The sequence below is a fragment of the Chenopodium quinoa genome, unplaced genomic scaffold (genome assembly GCF_001683475.1).
Source record: "Chenopodium quinoa cultivar QQ74 unplaced genomic scaffold, ASM168347v1, whole genome shotgun sequence".
Lineage (NCBI taxonomy): Eukaryota > Viridiplantae > Streptophyta > Magnoliopsida > Caryophyllales > Amaranthaceae > Chenopodium > Chenopodium quinoa.
In genome coordinates, this window is record NW_018744137.1 from 691,186 (window position 1) to 710,200 (window position 19,015).

A 19,015-nucleotide genomic window follows, 5' to 3' on the forward strand; every position below is an offset into this window, starting at 1 on the left:
ATTGTTTTTTTTTTTTTTGACACCCAAAACAGAATACAAGACATCATTATGAACGGAGCCACTGAAGGAGTTTGACAGTACGTGACTTAAATAATTTGAGCTTAATTGAATACAATTACTTTTGTAATTAATTAGTGTTGCTACATGCTTGTAAGACCCGTACATACTTAACTAAGGCCTCCTAAGAAATTCTGACAACAACTTTTTTGGTTCATTCATTTAAAGAAAATTAATCAAATATAAAAACTAAAAAACTTAATAAATTAGAGGAATGAAAACTTGGAACACTTGGCTTCTTGTAACCATATAGTTAATCACATGAGCTTAATTTGTATGCATAATTAACGTAGATTACAGATGATGATATCAACAAGTTGAAGGGGGGACAATCATGGGCTTCTTCGCTTGGTTATCTTCGCTTGTGAATTTGCGGTACAAGTTGGAAGGCCCACTCCCTAATTTTTTGTCCAACATGACCTTCTTGAGATTCCTTGACCTCTCAAATACCAATTTGAATGGCTCCATCCCACTTTGGCTTAGTAACATACTAACATGAAAGACCTTGAATATCTTGACCTTAGCGGGAATAGTTTTAGTATGTTGAAGGGGGGACAATCATGGGCTTCTTGGGGAATCTATGCCATTATACTTATATAATTTTACAGAAGTTGGAGAAATTTTAAGCCTTAGGGTCTCTTCATATTCATTGAATTGAACTGAACTGAACTGATTGGAGCTGAACTGAACTGAATTGAACTTATTGGAGCTGAATGAACTGAAATTAAGTACATCTGAACATATCCTTAATCATGAAAATTTCTCTAATTACACCCCATATGATTTGGAGGAGAAATTCTAAGCCTTAATCATAAAAATTTCTCTAATTTCTCAGTCTAGTTCACGAGGGGAAATCTTTATTATTATGGACAATGGACAATAGTGTTGATCTAATGATGTTAGCATGCAATGTTTTAATAGCTCCAAAATATTTGCCGAAAAAAAAACCCTCCAAAATATTGTTTTTTTTTTTAAATTCAATCGATTAATGTTGTGCCAAACAAAGAGGATCAGAGTTCAATAAGGACAAAGAAGGTTTCATAGTAAAATCAATCTATCTATAATAATATATTAAAAGGCGTTCCTAAGAACGTTAATGTGCCACGTAGTCCCTATATATAAAAACAAATGGATAGGGGGGTTCAAACCCTCAACCTCTTATAAGACAAATAACTATTAAACCATCTAAGACAATATTAAATATGTTATTTGAATGAAAAAAATTCATATAAGTGTCACAAGGTGCAATTAAAAAATAAAAAAAAAATATTCAAAGAATAACTCAATCTTAGTTTGACAACAAAAATTGCTGTTTTGAAAAACTTTTAAAAGAATTATCAATTGCACGTCTACAACAGTAGAAACCCGGGGCAACGCCTGGGCTTACTCACTAGTTGGTAATAATAAAGGTAACTCATCTACCTTGTAAAATGGACCATTTCTCCTCTTTTTCTAAAGTGGACGATCATAAATCGGTTTATAACTGGTTTCAACGCTTGGTTACTTACTGAATTCCACATTGGTAGAAGTCGGAACATGTAATTATGTTTCTTAAATTAAGCTGTTCATATTCAACCTTTTCACGTGCATCAATCTGCTCATAAAAATTAATTCATTTATAAGTTCTTTCTAGATTCTTACCATTAAAAAATGACTTGACCAAGAATGATGACTTCTTTAAAAATTACTTATTGAATCAAATTAACTTGCCACTCGCACTTATTACGCTGCATATAATTAAGCTTAGCCGCTTAGTAAGTCACTGTTAGTTTAGTGAGTTTATTATAATGTTTAGATTTGGGAGTTTGCAAATTGCACAAATATAGATTTGTTTATGTCTAAACTAGTCAGCCTTTTGTTTAATGGGATTAGGTTTTAGTAGCTTAATTATTTAGGCTAACCTAAGCTTAATTATGCATGTTCGTATGACAGTTTATTAAATTGTTATGAATTCCTTTACCCTCCACGTACCAAGAAATTTTCTCTAGTGGCAATTTCGAGAAGGTCTCATCTATAATTAGAGTTGTCAAAACTTAAATCGAGTAAGAAAATAGAGTAATTCATACATTATTTGTGGTCTTGTGGATATGGCTTAGTATTATAAATGTTCGTGTCTACACCTTCCCACTTTATTATACGAATCTCTAGTATGAAATGCACATTATTTCATAGAGAAATTACCACATCAAAAATTCAAATATGTTGAGAAACAAATTTATATCCCAACATTTTAAGCATTTTTCAAGATCTCCCTTTGCTTATGCTAGGCAAATAAGCTCAAAACCTCTGTTAGCTGAAGATCATCAGCACTATGTTGCAAGCAGCAGCGTGAACTCGAGTGACTATTTGGAGACGAAGATGAAGGCAATGCACCACCAACAGCAGCAGTTATCGCGGCATAGTAATAGAACCAGCATATACCGCGTACCAGAAAAACTACGACACATTAAACCAAGAGCTTATGCGCCTCAATTCATATCCATTGGCCCCTACTATCGTGGTTTGCTTGAGCTGTAGGCTTCAGAGAAGCTTAAGTGGCTCTCGATGAATCGCCTTGTTGGCTTAGGTGAACAAACAAGGGGTAAATTAGATAAATTGGTGGCTGATTTAGAAGATATAGAGCATGAAGCTCGACAATATTACTCGGAAGATGTTAAAATAACTCAATTAAGCCGAGATGAGTTTGTAAATATGATGCTTCTTGATGGATGTTTCATAGTTGAGCTCTTTAAAGAGCTTAATGAAAACAAATTCGCGTCTCCAACAACACTTCTCCCCAAGAGGTGGATGTTACCTGCTGTTCGTCGAGACCTTATAACCCTCGAGAATCAACTTCCTATGATAGTCCTCAAGAAGATCTTCGACGAAACTAGGACAAAATCGATGGAGGAGACCTCGTTAGAATGGCTTGCTCTATGCTTCTTCAACCCGTTGATGTTTAGAGATGATAAATTACTACAACGAAGCTATGAATCAATTGCAAGCAATCCTAAGAAAACTACTCATCATCACTTGCTTGACCTCTTCCACTCTAGCATCACTCCAGGGGACAAAGAGAAGCGAGGCGAGGAGGATCACATGTACCGTTCAGTGAGGGAGCTAAAAGAGGCAGGAATCAAGGTACGAGTCTTGGATTCGACACAGCCTCTAGAGCTAAAGTTCGAGAGAGGAGTGTTAAGGATGCCGAGCTTACAAATTGACAATCATACAGAAAGCTTCTTCAGGAACATCGTTGCCTACGAACAATGCCACCACGTGTGCAAGCCGGACATAACAACATATCTATTCTTTCTCGACAAGCTCATTAACTCAACTAAAGACGTCGAGCTTCTACACTACGAAGGGGTGATACAACACACATTAGGGAGTAATAGACAGGTAGCTAAGCTTGTCAATAACCTTTGCATCGAAGTAGAACATGATGGTAAGGAGTCTTATTTGTATGATGTGGTGGAAGATATTAATGAGTATTCTAATAGGTGGTCAAGTAAGGCCAAGGCTAAACTAAAACATGATTATTTCTGTAATGTGTGGGTTGGTATCTCGACGATAGCTGCTCTGTTGCTGCTCTACCTTACCTTACTGCAGACGAGCTGCGACGTGAAGCAGCACCTGCAGGAAAACAAGGGATTGTGGATTGGACTTCACTCGTTTCTTATTGATCCTTTTGAGTGGTTTCATAACTTTGTTGGCTCTGCTTCAAAATATAGAGAATGAGAAGTAGATCCTATATTTTAGTATTGCATTTGAATTTGTTTTATTAATAATTATCTGTCTTCTTTGTTCTTCAAGCTTGAGGAACTAATAGGAGTATGCTGCTAAGTAGCACTGTCAAAACGGTTTGACAGTTCGGTTTCGGTTCGGTTTGAAATCGGTTCGGTATTTAATCGGGTCGGTTTGGAATCGGTTTAATTGTCTCACGGGTCGGTTTTGGTTCGGTTTAAATAGTTATCGGTTCGATTCGGTTTCGGTTTATTCTTAAGCGGTTTTAATTCGGTTCGGGTTGTAAACAGTCCGGGTAGTAAACGGTTCGGTGCAGACGGGTTGCGGTTTGTTAACAGTGCGGTGTAAACGGTTTTTATCCCGGTTCAAACAGTTTCGGGTTGGAAACGATTTCGAGTTAGAAACAGTTCGGTTCTTTTTTGGTTCAGTTTATAACTAGTTCGGTTCTTTTTCAGTTCAGTTTTAACTGGTTCGGTTCAGTTTATAACTGGTTCGGTTCTTCGATTGTTTAACCACTTTAACGTTATTCATATCGGTTCCATTTCAAGTTTACTAAATTATAGTTGAATCTGAATTAAAACATAGCCTAATAATATATTCATGTCACTAGCACATTCCCATCTTTATTTCATTATTACTCACAGAATCAATGTAATCATATGCTTAATAGTCTATGTGAATTAATTTTATTTATTACGCCTTCAGCCAAGCCTTGGTACTTAATATTACAAGCTTTTTGTTCATTTGGTTTCATCACCTCAAATGTATACATGACTAGAGGCAGTAGTGTTGCTAATAGTTTGAGGCAGGGCCTGAGCCTGTTTGTTTTGCTCTTGTTTGTGAAGATTATCCTTAAGACCTTAATGAATGATTTGCCTTGCTATTTTAAAAAAAAAATATTCTAAGATTTCTAATATTTAATCCATTTAATTATATCCCCGTCAAAAAAAAAATCCATTTAATTATATAAAAAAGTTTGTAAACGGTCCGATTTAGAAGCGGTTTGGTTCATAAACGGTTCGGTTTATAACCAGTTTGATTTACAATCAGTTCGGTTTTTAAATGGTTCGGTGCAAACGGGTAGCAGTTTGCTAACGGTTCGGTGTAAGCGGTTTTTTTGCCAGTTTAAACGGTTTCGGGTTAGATACGGTTCGGTTCTTTTTCGGTTCGGTTTTCTTTCAGTTCGGTTTATATTCGGTTCGGTTTGTTAACGGGTTCGATTCTTACACGGTTTAACATTATTCGGGTCGATTCAGTTTCGGGTTTACTATAATATGGTTCGGGTCGGTTTTCGGTTTCCAAAAAATCGGTTTTTAATCGATTCGGTTTTCATTTGGGTCGGTCGGTTTCGGACAGTTAAACGATTTCGATTTGAAATTTGACAGCACTACTGCTAAGAATTAAATAGTAAAATGATTCAATTTGTAGCTTAGAAATGACAGATAACATGTTTTAAAAGTATATGTGCTACACTACTATTTGTTTTTGTGTTGGGTAAAGTTAGGTTTATACATTTACCTTATTCTAGCACTAAAAAATTATCCCATGACATACTTTTCAAAGTTAGCACTCAAATGTTATAATTCCACAGACAAATATAGCACATACATTAAATGTATTTTTATTCTCAATGAACATCATACGTTCCGCTTTCGTTAATTTCCATGAAAAATGTTTGTTAAGCTATCATGCTTGCTTTGTTCCAAAATTTTTGTCGCATATGAAGTATCAAGTATGGTATAATTTGTATAAATGATCAATAAGTATGGTATAAATTATCAATTATCTACTAAAAATGAATGAAAGATATGTACAAACATCTCCAAAAGCGTTTTTAAAACGCTCCCCATGTATTAGTATTACTGTATAACTTATGAAATTAACTACATTTTTTTTTTTAATACATACTGCTCATATTATATAACACTTGCATTATTTAGACTTTTAAATTATTCATACTCTTCTTTAATAATATCTTGAATTCTTAATCAATATTCATTGTTTGACTTCTTATACTCGTACTACGGAGAGCTGTCAAAAGTTGACCCGATTCGAAATATCGACTCAAACCCGATTATTAACCGACCCATTTAAACCCGAAAAAATGGTGATCCAAACCCGACCTGAAACCAACCCTAGACCCGAGTATGTGAGACCCGAACCTGAACATGAAATGACCTGAGATGACCCGACCCGAATGTAACCCGTAAGTTATTGACCTGAACTGAACCCGACTTAAATTGAAATTGACCCAAACCCGTTTTAACCCGTCAAAATTCGAATTTTAAACACCGGCCCTCGAAACCTCCAAAATTTCTCAAAAAGCGTGGATATTAGCCTTAAATTATGGAATTTTTTGACTTTTTTCGCCTATAAATAAAAATTGTCAAATTGTTTACCATGGTCTCTAATACCCGATGACCCGAACCAAATGACCCAACCCGAATGACCCAACCCGAATGATGCCGATTCAATCCGATTTGTAGAACTTGAATAATGATCAAAAGAGTAGACAAAGGTCATTTTTGCCACTTTGTAAAACATCGTTTAACTTCGTTACTAACTCAAATTCGTTTCCGTAAAGTGCATAACGACCCTTGTGGATGCTATATTCATTCCTCACGCATGTTAATCTCATATTTAGCTTCCATCAACACATATCCTTCATTGAGCGACCTCGATTCATCGACATTTCATTCTTTTATTGTCCGTTTCTTCCAAAACTACTCCGAAAGCGTTCAAATGACTATGAAATCACCTGAAACATTAAGAAAAACACAAACGAAGCGTAGTAGAGCACAAAACAAACAACTTATGCATTTGCGACCTAAAAAGCAACTATAAAACTAGCATAAATGTGCCGATAAACTTTATATAAATGTGATTCATCAAATTCCCCCAAGCTAAACCATTGCTTGTTCCCAAGCAATACTAGACTCAAGACGGAGAAAAGAGACAAATAAGACTTCCAGGGAACCAAAATAAGACCGACTCAACTCTCGAGCATACAATCAAACCAAAGTTATTAAGACCAAAATTTAGCTCGGATACAAATAGAACCACTCGACATCATGATCCACAATTGAAACCAAACTTAGCCACAAACGATTTCCCAATCAAGCTAGTCGTCGCCGCACACCTTGTAGTTTTTAAATATTTGATGCAATAAAGGGTAACTTGACAATAGCAATAATTAATGTTCACTCAATCACAAAACACGCATGCCGATCAAAAGGACTTTATAAGCTTGTAATGGGGCCAAGGTAAAGGGGTAGGATAATATTTAGGAAAATGTGAGTAAAGAGCCAACTTGGGGAGCAAAAACATAAACGCGATCAAATAATGATCTAACTCCAATTGACATCACCAACTTTCTCCAAACATAATAAAAAACCAAGATTGAAATCAACTATACATCGTCATGAATAATTTTTCCTTTCTTTTTTTCTTTTTCTTTGCCTCTTTTTTTTCAATTCTTTGGATTTTTCAATGAAGTTCACAAAATTAAGATTTTTATTTTTATTTATTTATTTTTTTCACATCTTAAAGTAACACTTCTCAACTATAAATACAACTTTTTTTTTTCAATCTTTATTCCACCATGCATGTTTCGCGTAAAATGAAGCTTGACAATGACAAACAACGACACCACATCAATAAGCTCCCCAAGGTAGCTAGACTTGGGAATAGTAACCAATGGGGCTAAAGTGGCTTGTAATGTAGCTATATATCAATGAATGGGCAGGGCAACAACATGGGTAAGCAAAATGGGAACAAATGTATCTAAATATCATCTGAAGGCTACCTAAAGAACATGACCTTTATCATATGCGGCATGCTTGAATCATAGTCAAATTACTAATAAATCTCAAGCCAAAGTCATTGAAATAACAAATTGTATCAATCACACAAACACAGAGTAAGGTGACCTAACAAGAGAATTGGCTAGCTATACTTGATATGGGACAACCAATCTTTCCACAAACCATTCAATTGATTCACCCAATGTCAAGCAGTTAGCAATGTATAGCACATACCGACTGAATTTTAGAATTATAACTAAGATCAAAAGAAGCTCAAGAGAGTCAAATCAAATCCGCACACGGTTCGAAATCAAAATATAAAATATAGACACAAGTATGCACTAAAAAAACTAAGAAAGCAATACATTGTTTTTCGTTGTATGTAAACTCCCACTCCTAATGAATGGTACAAACCATACAACACCTACAAAGCAAAAGAACTAAACTAAACACAACTAACATGCACAAAGTGATGATAACAATCTTTCTCCCCCAAGCTAAACATCACATTGTCCTCAATGTGAACAAAGAGGAACTAAATCATAAATAAAGGAGAGACACAACTCACAAAGGGGTGGTAAGCGAAGGGAGCGTCAAAGGTATAGACACCTCCACCACAATTGGTAGTTGTAATTGGGTAGCCGACGTAGCCAAGGAACTTAGCTATGTTTGTACCTAGCAAAAGACGTCATCACTAGAACACACATTAGCATTATTATTTAAATAACGAAAAAGATAGGAAGTTGCAAAAAAAAACCAAAAGAAAATTGGGTTTCCTCCCAATTAGCGCTGGTTTTTAAGGTCCCGCACGACCCTACTCAATTCGTCAATCGGAAGAATCCAATGCCTTGAGTAACTTATCATACGCCCCTGCAAACATATCATTGAGCACCATATATGGCTTGACAGCAAACACACAAATCTTGAAATACAGAGGGTTAGAAAAAATTAAAGAAAAATAATCGGAAATAGAAAAGTTAAAATAAAAAGAAAAAGAATGTATACACCTTACCCCTGCTTGCCCCTTAGGCCATGTAGACCTTTTTGAATAATCATCAAGGTCCACATGACCAAGTGTATCATGAAATGGAGACATTTTGAGAAAGTATGGAGGATTTGACATAGTGAATGAAGGAACTAGATCAAGCCTATGGGAAAACGGGATATGAAGGGGAGATGGGTTAGGCTTAACATAAATGTTTTTACCTTCAACTTCACCCTCATGAATAAGCTTGTCAACAAAATCTTCGACTACCAAAAGATCCAAAACCATTGGTTTCTCAATCAAGGACTTCACGATAATTGGTTGTTCTTCCTTTTCCACTACCTGTATATCTTCATTCCAATAATTTTCACCATCAGAATCATAAAGAGATGAAATATTATTCTCCTATATTATACTTTCATTTGACGGGGAGTAAATATCATAGGTCAAATTAGCGCTTTCCTCCACTGAAATACAATCCTCAAAACCAATATCATTATCATCATGTATCACCTGTTGGTTAGTATATTGTTGCACAACAAGTAATTCGATAGATTTTGAAATACGTTGACAATCATGCATCAATTCATTAATCTCTTCATGCTGATTAACAATAAACTCATTCATCATATTGAAAAGTTCCCTACACTCCGATGAATTGGGTTGAGTATAATTATCCACTTGGGATTGGTAGGAGGAATTAAAATCAGGCATATAAGACTCACTAGGGTAATGAGAAATTTCACAGAAATTCATGCAATTATTATGTGAATTTTGATAATCAAATGATGTATCAAACATAGAAATATTAGCATTACAATACCCGGAATTATAATCATATTGCCCCTGGTAATTAAAATCATTCATCCTATACGAATTATAATCATACCACGCCATGATGACAAAATCAGAGTAAAACAAAAAGGAAATATATACAAAATAAATAATAAAAATATATACAAGTTTAGTTCAACCAAAAATAAAAGTCAAATCAAATTAAGTCGTCTCCCCGGCAACGGCGCCAAAATTTATGACAACAAATAATGATTATATATGGTTCCAAACGACATTATATAACCCCAAATGTATTCTCTAAAATTTCAAGACTTTTCGACACCGGGCTCCGAAACCTCTAAAATTTCTCAAAAAGCGTGGATATGAACTTCAATTTTGGAATTTTATAACTTTTTTTCGCACGGAAATAAAAATTGCCGAAATATTTGCCATGATCACTAATACTCTGCGGGAATCCAATTGGGTGGATGGAACCATCCAATTTGCTTTTAAACGGCCAATTTACCGATTTACAACTTGCACTGATTTCATTAACTCAAGCCTACCACGAACATTTGAGACTACATATAATGATCAATATAAATGGTTCCAAATGGAATTATATGTCCTTGAGGTGTATCCCCTAAAATTTCAATGATTTTCAACACCGGGCCTCGAAACCTCAAAATTTTCTCAAAAAGCATGGATATACTTCAATTTTGGAATTTTTTGATTTTTTTTCGCTCGAAATAAAAATTGCCAAAATGTTTACCATGGTCCCTAATATCCTCCGGGAGTCCAATTGGGTGGGTGGAACCATCCAATTTGCCTTTAAAAGACCAATTTACCGGTTTACAACTTTCATCGATTTCATTAACTCAAAGCCTACCACTAACATCTATGACAACATACAATGATCATATATGGTTCCAAACGGCATTATATGACCCCCAGATGTATTCCCTAAATTCTCAAGACTTTGCGACATCGTGCCCCGAAACCTCCAAAATTTCTGAAAAAACGAGGACATTAGCTTTAATTTTGGAAATTTTTGACTCTTTTTCGCCAGAAAATAAAAATTACCGAAATGTTTACCATGGTCCTTAATACCCTCTGGCATTCCAATTGGGTGGGTGGAACCATCCAATTTGCCTTTAAACGGCCAATTTACCGATTTACAACTTGCACCCATTTCATTAACTCAAGCCTACCATGAACATTTATGACAACAAATAGTGATCATATATGTTTCCAAACGACAGTATATGACTTCAAGATGTATTCCCCTAGAATCTCAAGACTTTTCGATACCGGTCCCTGAAACCTCCAAAATTCCTTAAAAAGCGTGGATATTAAGCCTTTAATTTTGGAATATTTAGACTTTTTTCGCTAGGAAATAATAATTTTCGAAATGTATACCATGGTCCCTAATACCCTTCGGGAGTCCAATTGGGTTGGGTGGAACCATCCAATTTGCCTTTAAACGACCTATTTATTATTTACCGGTTTATAACTTGCCCCGATTTCATTAATTCAAGTCTACCACGATTATTTATGACAACAAATAATGATCATATATGGTTCCAAACGGCATTAAATGACCCCGAGATGTATCCCGTTGAATTTCAAGATTTTTCGACCCTGAACCCCGAATCCTCTAAAATTTCTCAAAAAGGGTGGATATTAGCCTTCAATTTTTAAATTTTTGACTTTTTTTCGCCCGGAAATACAAATGGCCAAAATGTTTACCATGGTCCCTAATACCGTCTGGGAGTCCTATTGGGTGGGTGGAACCATCCAATTTGCCTTTAAACGGCCAATTTACTGGTTTACAACTTGTACCGATTTTTCATTAACTCAAGCCTATCTTAAACATTTATGACAACAAATAATGATCATATATGGTTCCATACAACATTATATGACCCGAGATGTATCCCCTAAAATTTCAAGACTTTTCGACATCGGGCCCCGAAACCTCCAAAATTTTTCAAAAACCGTGGATATTAGTCTTCATTTTTTGAATTTTTTTACTTTTTTCGCCCGAAAATAAAAATTGACGAAATGTTTACCATGGTACCTAATACCTTTCGGGAGTCCAGTTGGGTTGGTGGAACCATCCAATTTGCCTTTAAATGGCCAATTTAATTAATTACTGGTTTACATCTTGCACAGATTGCATTAACTCAAGCCTACTACGAACATTTATGACAACATATAATGATCATATATGGTTCCAAACGGCATTATATGACCCCTAGATGTATCTCCTAAAATATTAATACTTTTCTACATCGGGCCCCGAAACCTCCAAAATTTCTCAAAAAGCATAGATATTAGCCTTCAATTTTGAAATTTTTTGATTTTTTTCCGCCCGGAAATAAATATTGGCCGAAATGTTTACCATTGTCCCTAATACCATCTGGGAGTCCAATTGGGTGGGTGGAACCATCCAATTTGGCTTTAAATGTTCAATTTATCGGTTTACAACTTGCACCGATTTCATTAATTCAAGCCTACCACGAACATTTATGACAACAAATAATGATCATATATGGTTCCAAACAACATTATATGCCCCCGAGATGTATGCCATAGAAATTCAAGACTTTTCGACACCAGTCCCCAAAACCTCCAAAATTTCTCAAAAAACGTGGATATTAGCCTTTAATTTTGGAATTTTTTGACTTTTTTTTGCCCTGAAATAAAAATTGCCGAAATGTTTACCATTGTCACTAATATCCTTCGAGAGTCCAATTGGGTGTGTAGAACCATTCAATTTTCTTTTAAATGGCCAATTTATCGGTTTACAACTTGCACCGATTTACCGGTTTACAACGGCCAATTTAATTAACTTGCACCGGACCCGACTTGAACCGAAATCGACCCAAACTCGTTTTAACCCGTCAAAACCCGAATTCAACCCAACTTGTTACAAACCCGACCCGAAATCAACTCGACTTGTTATTGACCTGACCCAAATTCAACCTGACTTGTTATTGACCCGACCCGAATTTTACAATACCTATTACTTACCCAACCCAAAATTTCAACTCGATCTGTTACTAACCCGACTCAAAATTAACACGACTTGTTATTTACCCGACCTAAATTCAACTCAAATTGTTACTGACCCGATTTCAAATCACCTTAAATGTAATTAAGACCACCTTATTATTGTTTATCAAAGCATTTTGTCTTGGGGAGACCAAGTCGGTCCAGGCCTACAAAAGAAAGGAGCATCATACTCAAATTTAAGAGTTAAATATAGTATATATTTGTTGTATGGTCAAAGGAGATAATTATATAGGCTATACTTCTCTAGTATATTGCCATATATATTATAGTCAAAGGAAATATTTAGCTTGATAAAAATGATAATTATCTATTTATTGTTAGTTGAATCTGAATATGACCTGACTTGGAAATGACCCGACCTGATTGTAACCGGAAAATTATTGACTTGAACATAACCCGATTTGAATCCGAGAATGGCCCGACTTGGAAATGACCCAACCTGATTATAACCCGCAAATTATTGACTTGAACCGAACCCAACTTGAACTCGAGAATGACCGGACTTGGAAATGACCCAACTTGATTATAATCCGAAATTATTGACTTGAATCTAACCCGACTCAAACCCGAGAATGACCCGACCTGATTATAACACGCAAATTATTGACTTGAACCGAACCCGAGAATTACCCACATTTTAACCCGTGAAAACCTGAATTTAACCCGTCCTATTGTTCACCCGACCGAATGTAACTCGGCTTGTTATTAAGCCGACCTAAATCGACCCAAATCCGATAAGAAGTACGACCCGACATGACCCGAGTCAAGCATGACCCAACCCAAACCCGACCGGCATAGGTTATGGAATTAATTTAAATTGACCCAACCCGAGTTGACCTGACCCGCTCTTACCCGACCCAAACCCGATCCGTTTACCCGAATTGACAGCTCTAGTAATACGTATGTAATTAACTTGCCACTTGCTCTTTCTGTAATTAAGCTATAACGTTCCTTAATTAATAATTAAGATGTTACGTTATCGAGATTCATGCAATTAGAGTGTAACTAGTGGACCTAGCTAGCAATGACAGTGTTAAAAAATTGAATATATAACCACCTTCGGATATATTACTACTCCACTAGTTTATTTAGCGAGTCAATAGCTCAGTTTTGATAATAACGTTTGAATCTGGAAGTTTTAGATCGTAGGAAGTATTAATATCTTTTAACCTTGATCCATGATTTCATTAAAGTATTCAACTATAGAAAACTTATTTTGACTTAATTCACACAAAAACGGTTCAGATAATATTAATTTAAAATTTCAAACACAATAAGTTTAGCAAAAAACAAACAAAGTATACAAATTCTTGGCTGCATTCTAGGGCAGCCAAGTTAGCTGCAACAGCAATAAATATGAACATATAGTACGTTAAAATGAATATATGTTTTTTTTTCTTCCCTATATCTTAATTCTCTTTCTTCTTCTTCCTTAGCTCTATTATTTTTTTCTCTTTTCAGTTTTCTTCTCAATTTAAAATTTTCTCTTTCCTCTTTACCTCACTTCCCTTCAATCTTTAAAGTTTTCTTCTTCTTTATATAAAATTTTGAGTTAGTAATTCGTGTTTTGATGGGTATATTCCTTTCTTTCTAAATCTACACTACTAGAATCCGGGCAAATAGCGAAAAATTTTCTATGACAACCAGCAAAACTGTCGTAATTTTTAAATTTTACGACGGTTTTTGTTTTTGTCGCAATATTACGACAGTTTTCTAGTTTGTCGCTGATTTACGATGGTTTTTGGCCAATAAACTGTCGTAATAGACATTAAAAATAAGTGTAAATTTTTTTAATATTTGCGACAGCTTTAAACTGTCGCAGAGTTGTTTTTTCAAAAAAAAACATACGGTATATAAATACCCCACAATCCCACACCAAACCCTAATAGCGCCGATTCGTTACTCCTCTCCCTGTCAGTTTCTTTCTCTTCTTTCATTTCTTTTCTCTTCTCACTTTCCCATATCATCTCCCCTCTCCTCCTCCCCTCTTTCCTCTCTTTTCCTTTCTCCTCTCTATTTCTCATCCTCCATTCTTTTCTTTCTCGTACTCCTCCTTCTTTCTACTTAATGTTGAGGGGTTTTTTTAGTCAAATTCATATTTTTAAAGTTCAATACCGTGATGGTGAGGTTTTTTTTAGCCAAATTGGACCATAAAAATTCCAGATCTGGAGTTTTTATGGTCGAATTTGACCCTTAAAACCCAAAGAAGAGGAAAGTTTCAAAGGTATGTTAATTATTTTCGTTCATCTTCATTTGATTTTTATTTAATTTGTTAGATCTTGTTATTTTGTCATTTATTTTCGTTTGATTTTTTGTGGTATTTTTGTTTGAATTTTGTACCGTTTTTGATAACTTCTGTTATTTCATTAACTTGTTTGTTTTATTATTCTTGGTTTTTTATTATTATTTGATGTATATTTGTATTTCTTGTTTGATGTTTGTTATTTTTATGTATTTGTTTTATATTTTCATTTATCTTTGGTTATTATGTTGGGTTTTTTCTTTGATTTTTTGTTTGTTGGGGTTTAACTTTTAGATCTTAATGTTTATTTTTTTGGGTGCAAGGTTAGGGGGTTGTCGGTGGTTAGTGTAAGGGGGGAATTGTTGGATTTTAGATTTTTTTTGGTTTAATTTCAGATCTAGGGTTGTTTGTGGGTTTATGAGTTTTTCTGGGCTTAATTTGGTGGTTTTGGGTGGCGGTGGAAAGTGTGTGGTGGCGCTAGGTGGTTTGTGGTGGAGGTTGGTCGTGGTTACGGGTTATGCGGCTGGGCTATTGTGGGTGAGGGTTAAAGGAGGGATGTGGCTGGGTTGAGGGTTACGTTTTTTTTTTTGTTTTTTTATTTTATTTTTTGCGACGGCTTTTAGCTGTCGCTAAAGTTGGTGTTTGTGACAGTTTTCATGGCTGTCGTAGTTTGCGACGGTTTTTAGTTGTCGCAGATTAATTATTACGACAAAAAATAAAACTGTCGCTGAAATTAGTAAAACCGTCTTAAAAAAGGTTTACGACAGTCAAACTGTCGCAAAAATAAAATTTTGCGACAACTGTGATTGCGACAAACGGTTTACGACAGTTCATTGTCGCAATTATTTTTTGCGACGGTTTTTACTATTTTTGCGACAAATTTTGGCTGCCGCAAAATAGCTTATTTCTTGTAGTGCTATGAGTTTCAGATTCAATCATTTGGCTTTATCAAAGAGGAAAGAAAAAAATGGAGGAGAGATAAAGTTGAGGTCAAAGAAAACAACGGAGGTTAGATTTTATCAATTTGTAATTGTATTTTGTATGATTTCGTTGATCACGCATGATGATTTATTGTTTGATTATTTGAAATTATTATGAGTTTGTGATGAATATCAATTAAATTGCTTAATTGTTAATGAATATCAATTGTATTGCTTAATTTGTAGTTATTTTCTCTCTCCCCTATCTTTTTCTCTCTCTTTTGATTTTTTTCTTTTGATTTCTAATCATGTTACAAATCAATAATTATTTTCTCTATGATGAATCAAGATTAGATTTAAGGTTTATAATCAATTTTTTAGAGTTTCAATAATTACAATCGATCTTGAATATAATTTCTGTAAAAAAAAACTGAATACGTAGGAATTTAAAATGAACATCTTTTACAAAATGAGCATTTAGTACACCGAAAATGAATATTAAATACATAAAAAATGAACATATTTCGACAATTTATTTTATCTTTATTTTTCATTAATAATTATGTACAATGAATTTGAACCTTTATGAAAATCATGTTCATTTTAATATCCTAAATGTTCATAACTTTTTGTTACATATTCACTTTATAAGTGTTCATTTTTTAATACTAAATGTTCATTTTTATTAGGTTGAAAGTAAAATATAATACATTGAAAGTTAAACTATATGAACATTTATGTTGAAAATCTGAACAATTTATTATGAATATATATGTTTCGTTATTCTTTACGAGCATATCTGTTATTGATTATGAACACATATGACATATAGAGTGAATATTATTTATATTTTTAAGTATTGTATTGATGATTATATATATTACAAACATTCTAAATAATTATTATGAAGATATTTTGTGATGATTATGAAAATTCTGATTATTTGTTATATTTTAGTGAGTATAGATTAATTGTATTTGTAGAAGACAAAGACTCTGAATTAGTGAAGAAACAACTAAGAAGTGATGAAGAAGTATATGATATGTACAATGAATTTGCCTTTAAGTTGGAGAATTTCCAATGTATATGATCCCAATTTTATGATTGTATGATAAAGGTTCATTTCTAATATACTAAATGTTCATTTCTTTTTTTTGACATGTTCACTTTTTATTACTGAATGTTCATTTTTATTACTGAATATTCTTTTTTTTTTTTTTATGTGTTCATTTTTCTAACTAAATTTTCATTTATAAGGTCGTGGTCTAGCAAATTTATGATTATATGATAATTAGATTCATTTTTAATAAATTATCATTTTCTTGTAACATGTTCACTTTTTAGTATTAAATGTTCATTTTTTTTACGTGTTCATTTTTTGTTTTTATATGTTCATTTTTTTCATGTTCATATTTTTCAACTAAATGTTCATTTTTTTTGGGCCGCGCGTTTTGAGCTTCACTTGTTGTAGCTATCTTAGCTGCACTAGAGTGCAGCCAAGACCAATTGAACAAAGTAAGCTCGATAACTTGAATTAAACAGACCCTTGATAAAGTCAAAGCATCACTTTAGGTCAATTTAAACTATGATATAGAGTACGGACTACGGAGTAGTAATAATTAGCGTACATGTTCAATTCATATCCCTAAGTCAAGAACGAGTTATTGCTAACATGTCTTATTAGGACATTTAATAATTTTGAAGTCTAATTTATTTCTACAAAGTCTTCTACTCCTTCTAAATTTGGTACTACATTTACATCAAAGTCCTACATGTAGTTAGAGACTTAGAGTTATCAAAATTTAACCCCATTCAAGAAAAAAGGCTTAAATCACCTTTACATTCATTTCAGTCTTTTGATCTTATTTGCTCTTTAAATTAGCTCTGTTTCATTTCCCCTCATTTGTATAACACACAACAATATAATATCTATCAAAAGTCAAAAAGAATGCTTAGGAACAAATCTAAATCTCTACAATTTCACTATTTCATAAGCTTTTCCTCTGCCTATGCTAGGCAATTATGCTCAAAACCTCTGTTACCTGATAAACGTTATGTTGCAGGCAACAGCGCGAACTTGACTGACATTCTGGAGGAGAAACTGAAGGCAATGCAGCAGCGGAAGCTGAAAGATTATATGCTGCCCAGTTTCAGTACCAGCATCTACCGCGTCCCAGCAAAATTACGACAGATTGAGCCTAAAGCATACGAGCCTCATTTTGTATCCATAGGTCCCTACCATCATGGCTCGCCTAATTTGCAAGCTCAAGTGGTTCTCTTTGAACCGCCTTATCAACTTTGGTGAACAAGCTGGGGATGAATTGGATAAATTGGTTACTAGTTTAGAGGCATTAGAACATCAAGCTCGGTGTTGTTACTCTGAAGATGTAGAACTTAATAAAGAAGAGTTTGTTACAATGATGCTTCTTGATGGGTGCTTCATAGTTGACCTCTTTCAAGACCTCAATCAAAATCGTTTCAAGTCTTCGTTCCTCCTCTCCAAACGATGGATGCTGCCTGCTGTTCGCCTCGACCTTATAGCCCTTGAGAATCAACTCCCTATGATAGTCCTCAAGAAGATCTTCGACGAAACTAGGACAAAATTAATGGAGGAGAGCTCGTTAGAAGAGCTTGCTCTCCGCTTCTTCAATCCATTTATGCCTAGAGAAGCTAAATTGCTACAACAAAGCATCAAATCAATTATTGACCCTCGGAATGCTCAACACTTGCTTGATCTCTTCCATTCTAGGTGACACGAGTTCTACGTGACACCCAACCTCTAGATGTAAGGTTCGAGAAAGGAACACTTAAGATTTCAAGCTTGCAAATCGACAATCACACAGCCAGCTTCTTAAGGAACATTGTGGCTTACGAACAATGCCACCACGAATGCTATCCTGACATGACAACATATCTTCTCTTTCTAGGCAAGCTCATTAAATCGACTGAAGACGTGAAGCTTCTACACGACGAAGGGGTGATACTGCACTATTTAGGCAGCAACAAACAGGTTGCTAAGCTCATCAACGATGTTTGCCTCGAATTAGTACATGATGGTGAGGATTCTTATTTGTATCATGTGGTGGAACGTTTTTGATATCCATTTTGGTACTTGGTTGGTTAAGGCCAAAGCTAGGCTAAAACAAAGTTACTCAGACAACTTATGGGTTGGTAACTACTTGTCTATGTTGAAGAGTTTCAAAAAATTAATCACTATGCTTTAAGATTCATAGGCTAATTGATTGAACCACAAGATCGATCCTAGCCTGGCTTGCCTTAGGAGAGCAATTGGATTTGTAGTATTTTAAATTTTATGTTGTCATTGTATTTCAAGGATTATGAATTGAATTGAATCCAAATATTAAATATGATAGAAGTATTTATATTTTTTGAGTGAAAATTTGTTATCCCTTCCATCCCTAAATTATATTTA

The 19,015-nt window shown here is 34.6% G+C and overlaps 1 protein-coding gene and 1 pseudogene across 1 annotated transcript; both read left to right on the forward strand.

The window, feature by feature from the left end:
* The first annotated feature begins 2,256 nt into the window (after positions 1-2,256).
* On the forward strand, positions 2,257-3,774 carry LOC110693095 (UPF0481 protein At3g47200-like). Its single transcript, XM_021870223.1, has 2 exons — positions 2,257-2,481; positions 2,575-3,774. The coding sequence occupies exons 1-2, from the start codon at positions 2,257-2,259 to the stop codon at positions 3,772-3,774; spliced, it is 1,425 nt and encodes a 474-aa protein (XP_021725915.1).
* Positions 3,775-17,530: 13,756 nt separating this feature from the next.
* Positions 17,531-18,346, forward strand: LOC110693096 (annotated as a pseudogene).
* Positions 18,347-19,015: the final 669 nt, after the last annotated feature.

What these genes read in the sequence shown, in the direction of transcription:
- LOC110693095 (XM_021870223.1), top strand. Translation starts at nt 2,257, where the DNA reads ATGTTGAGAAACAAATTTATATCCCAACATTTTAAGCATTTTTCAAGA. An exon ending in ATAGAACCAGCATATACCGC is followed by an intron (nt 2,482 to 2,574) that starts GTACCAGAAAAA and finishes CTTGAGCTGTAG; the next exon opens with GCTTCAGAGAAGCTTAAGTG.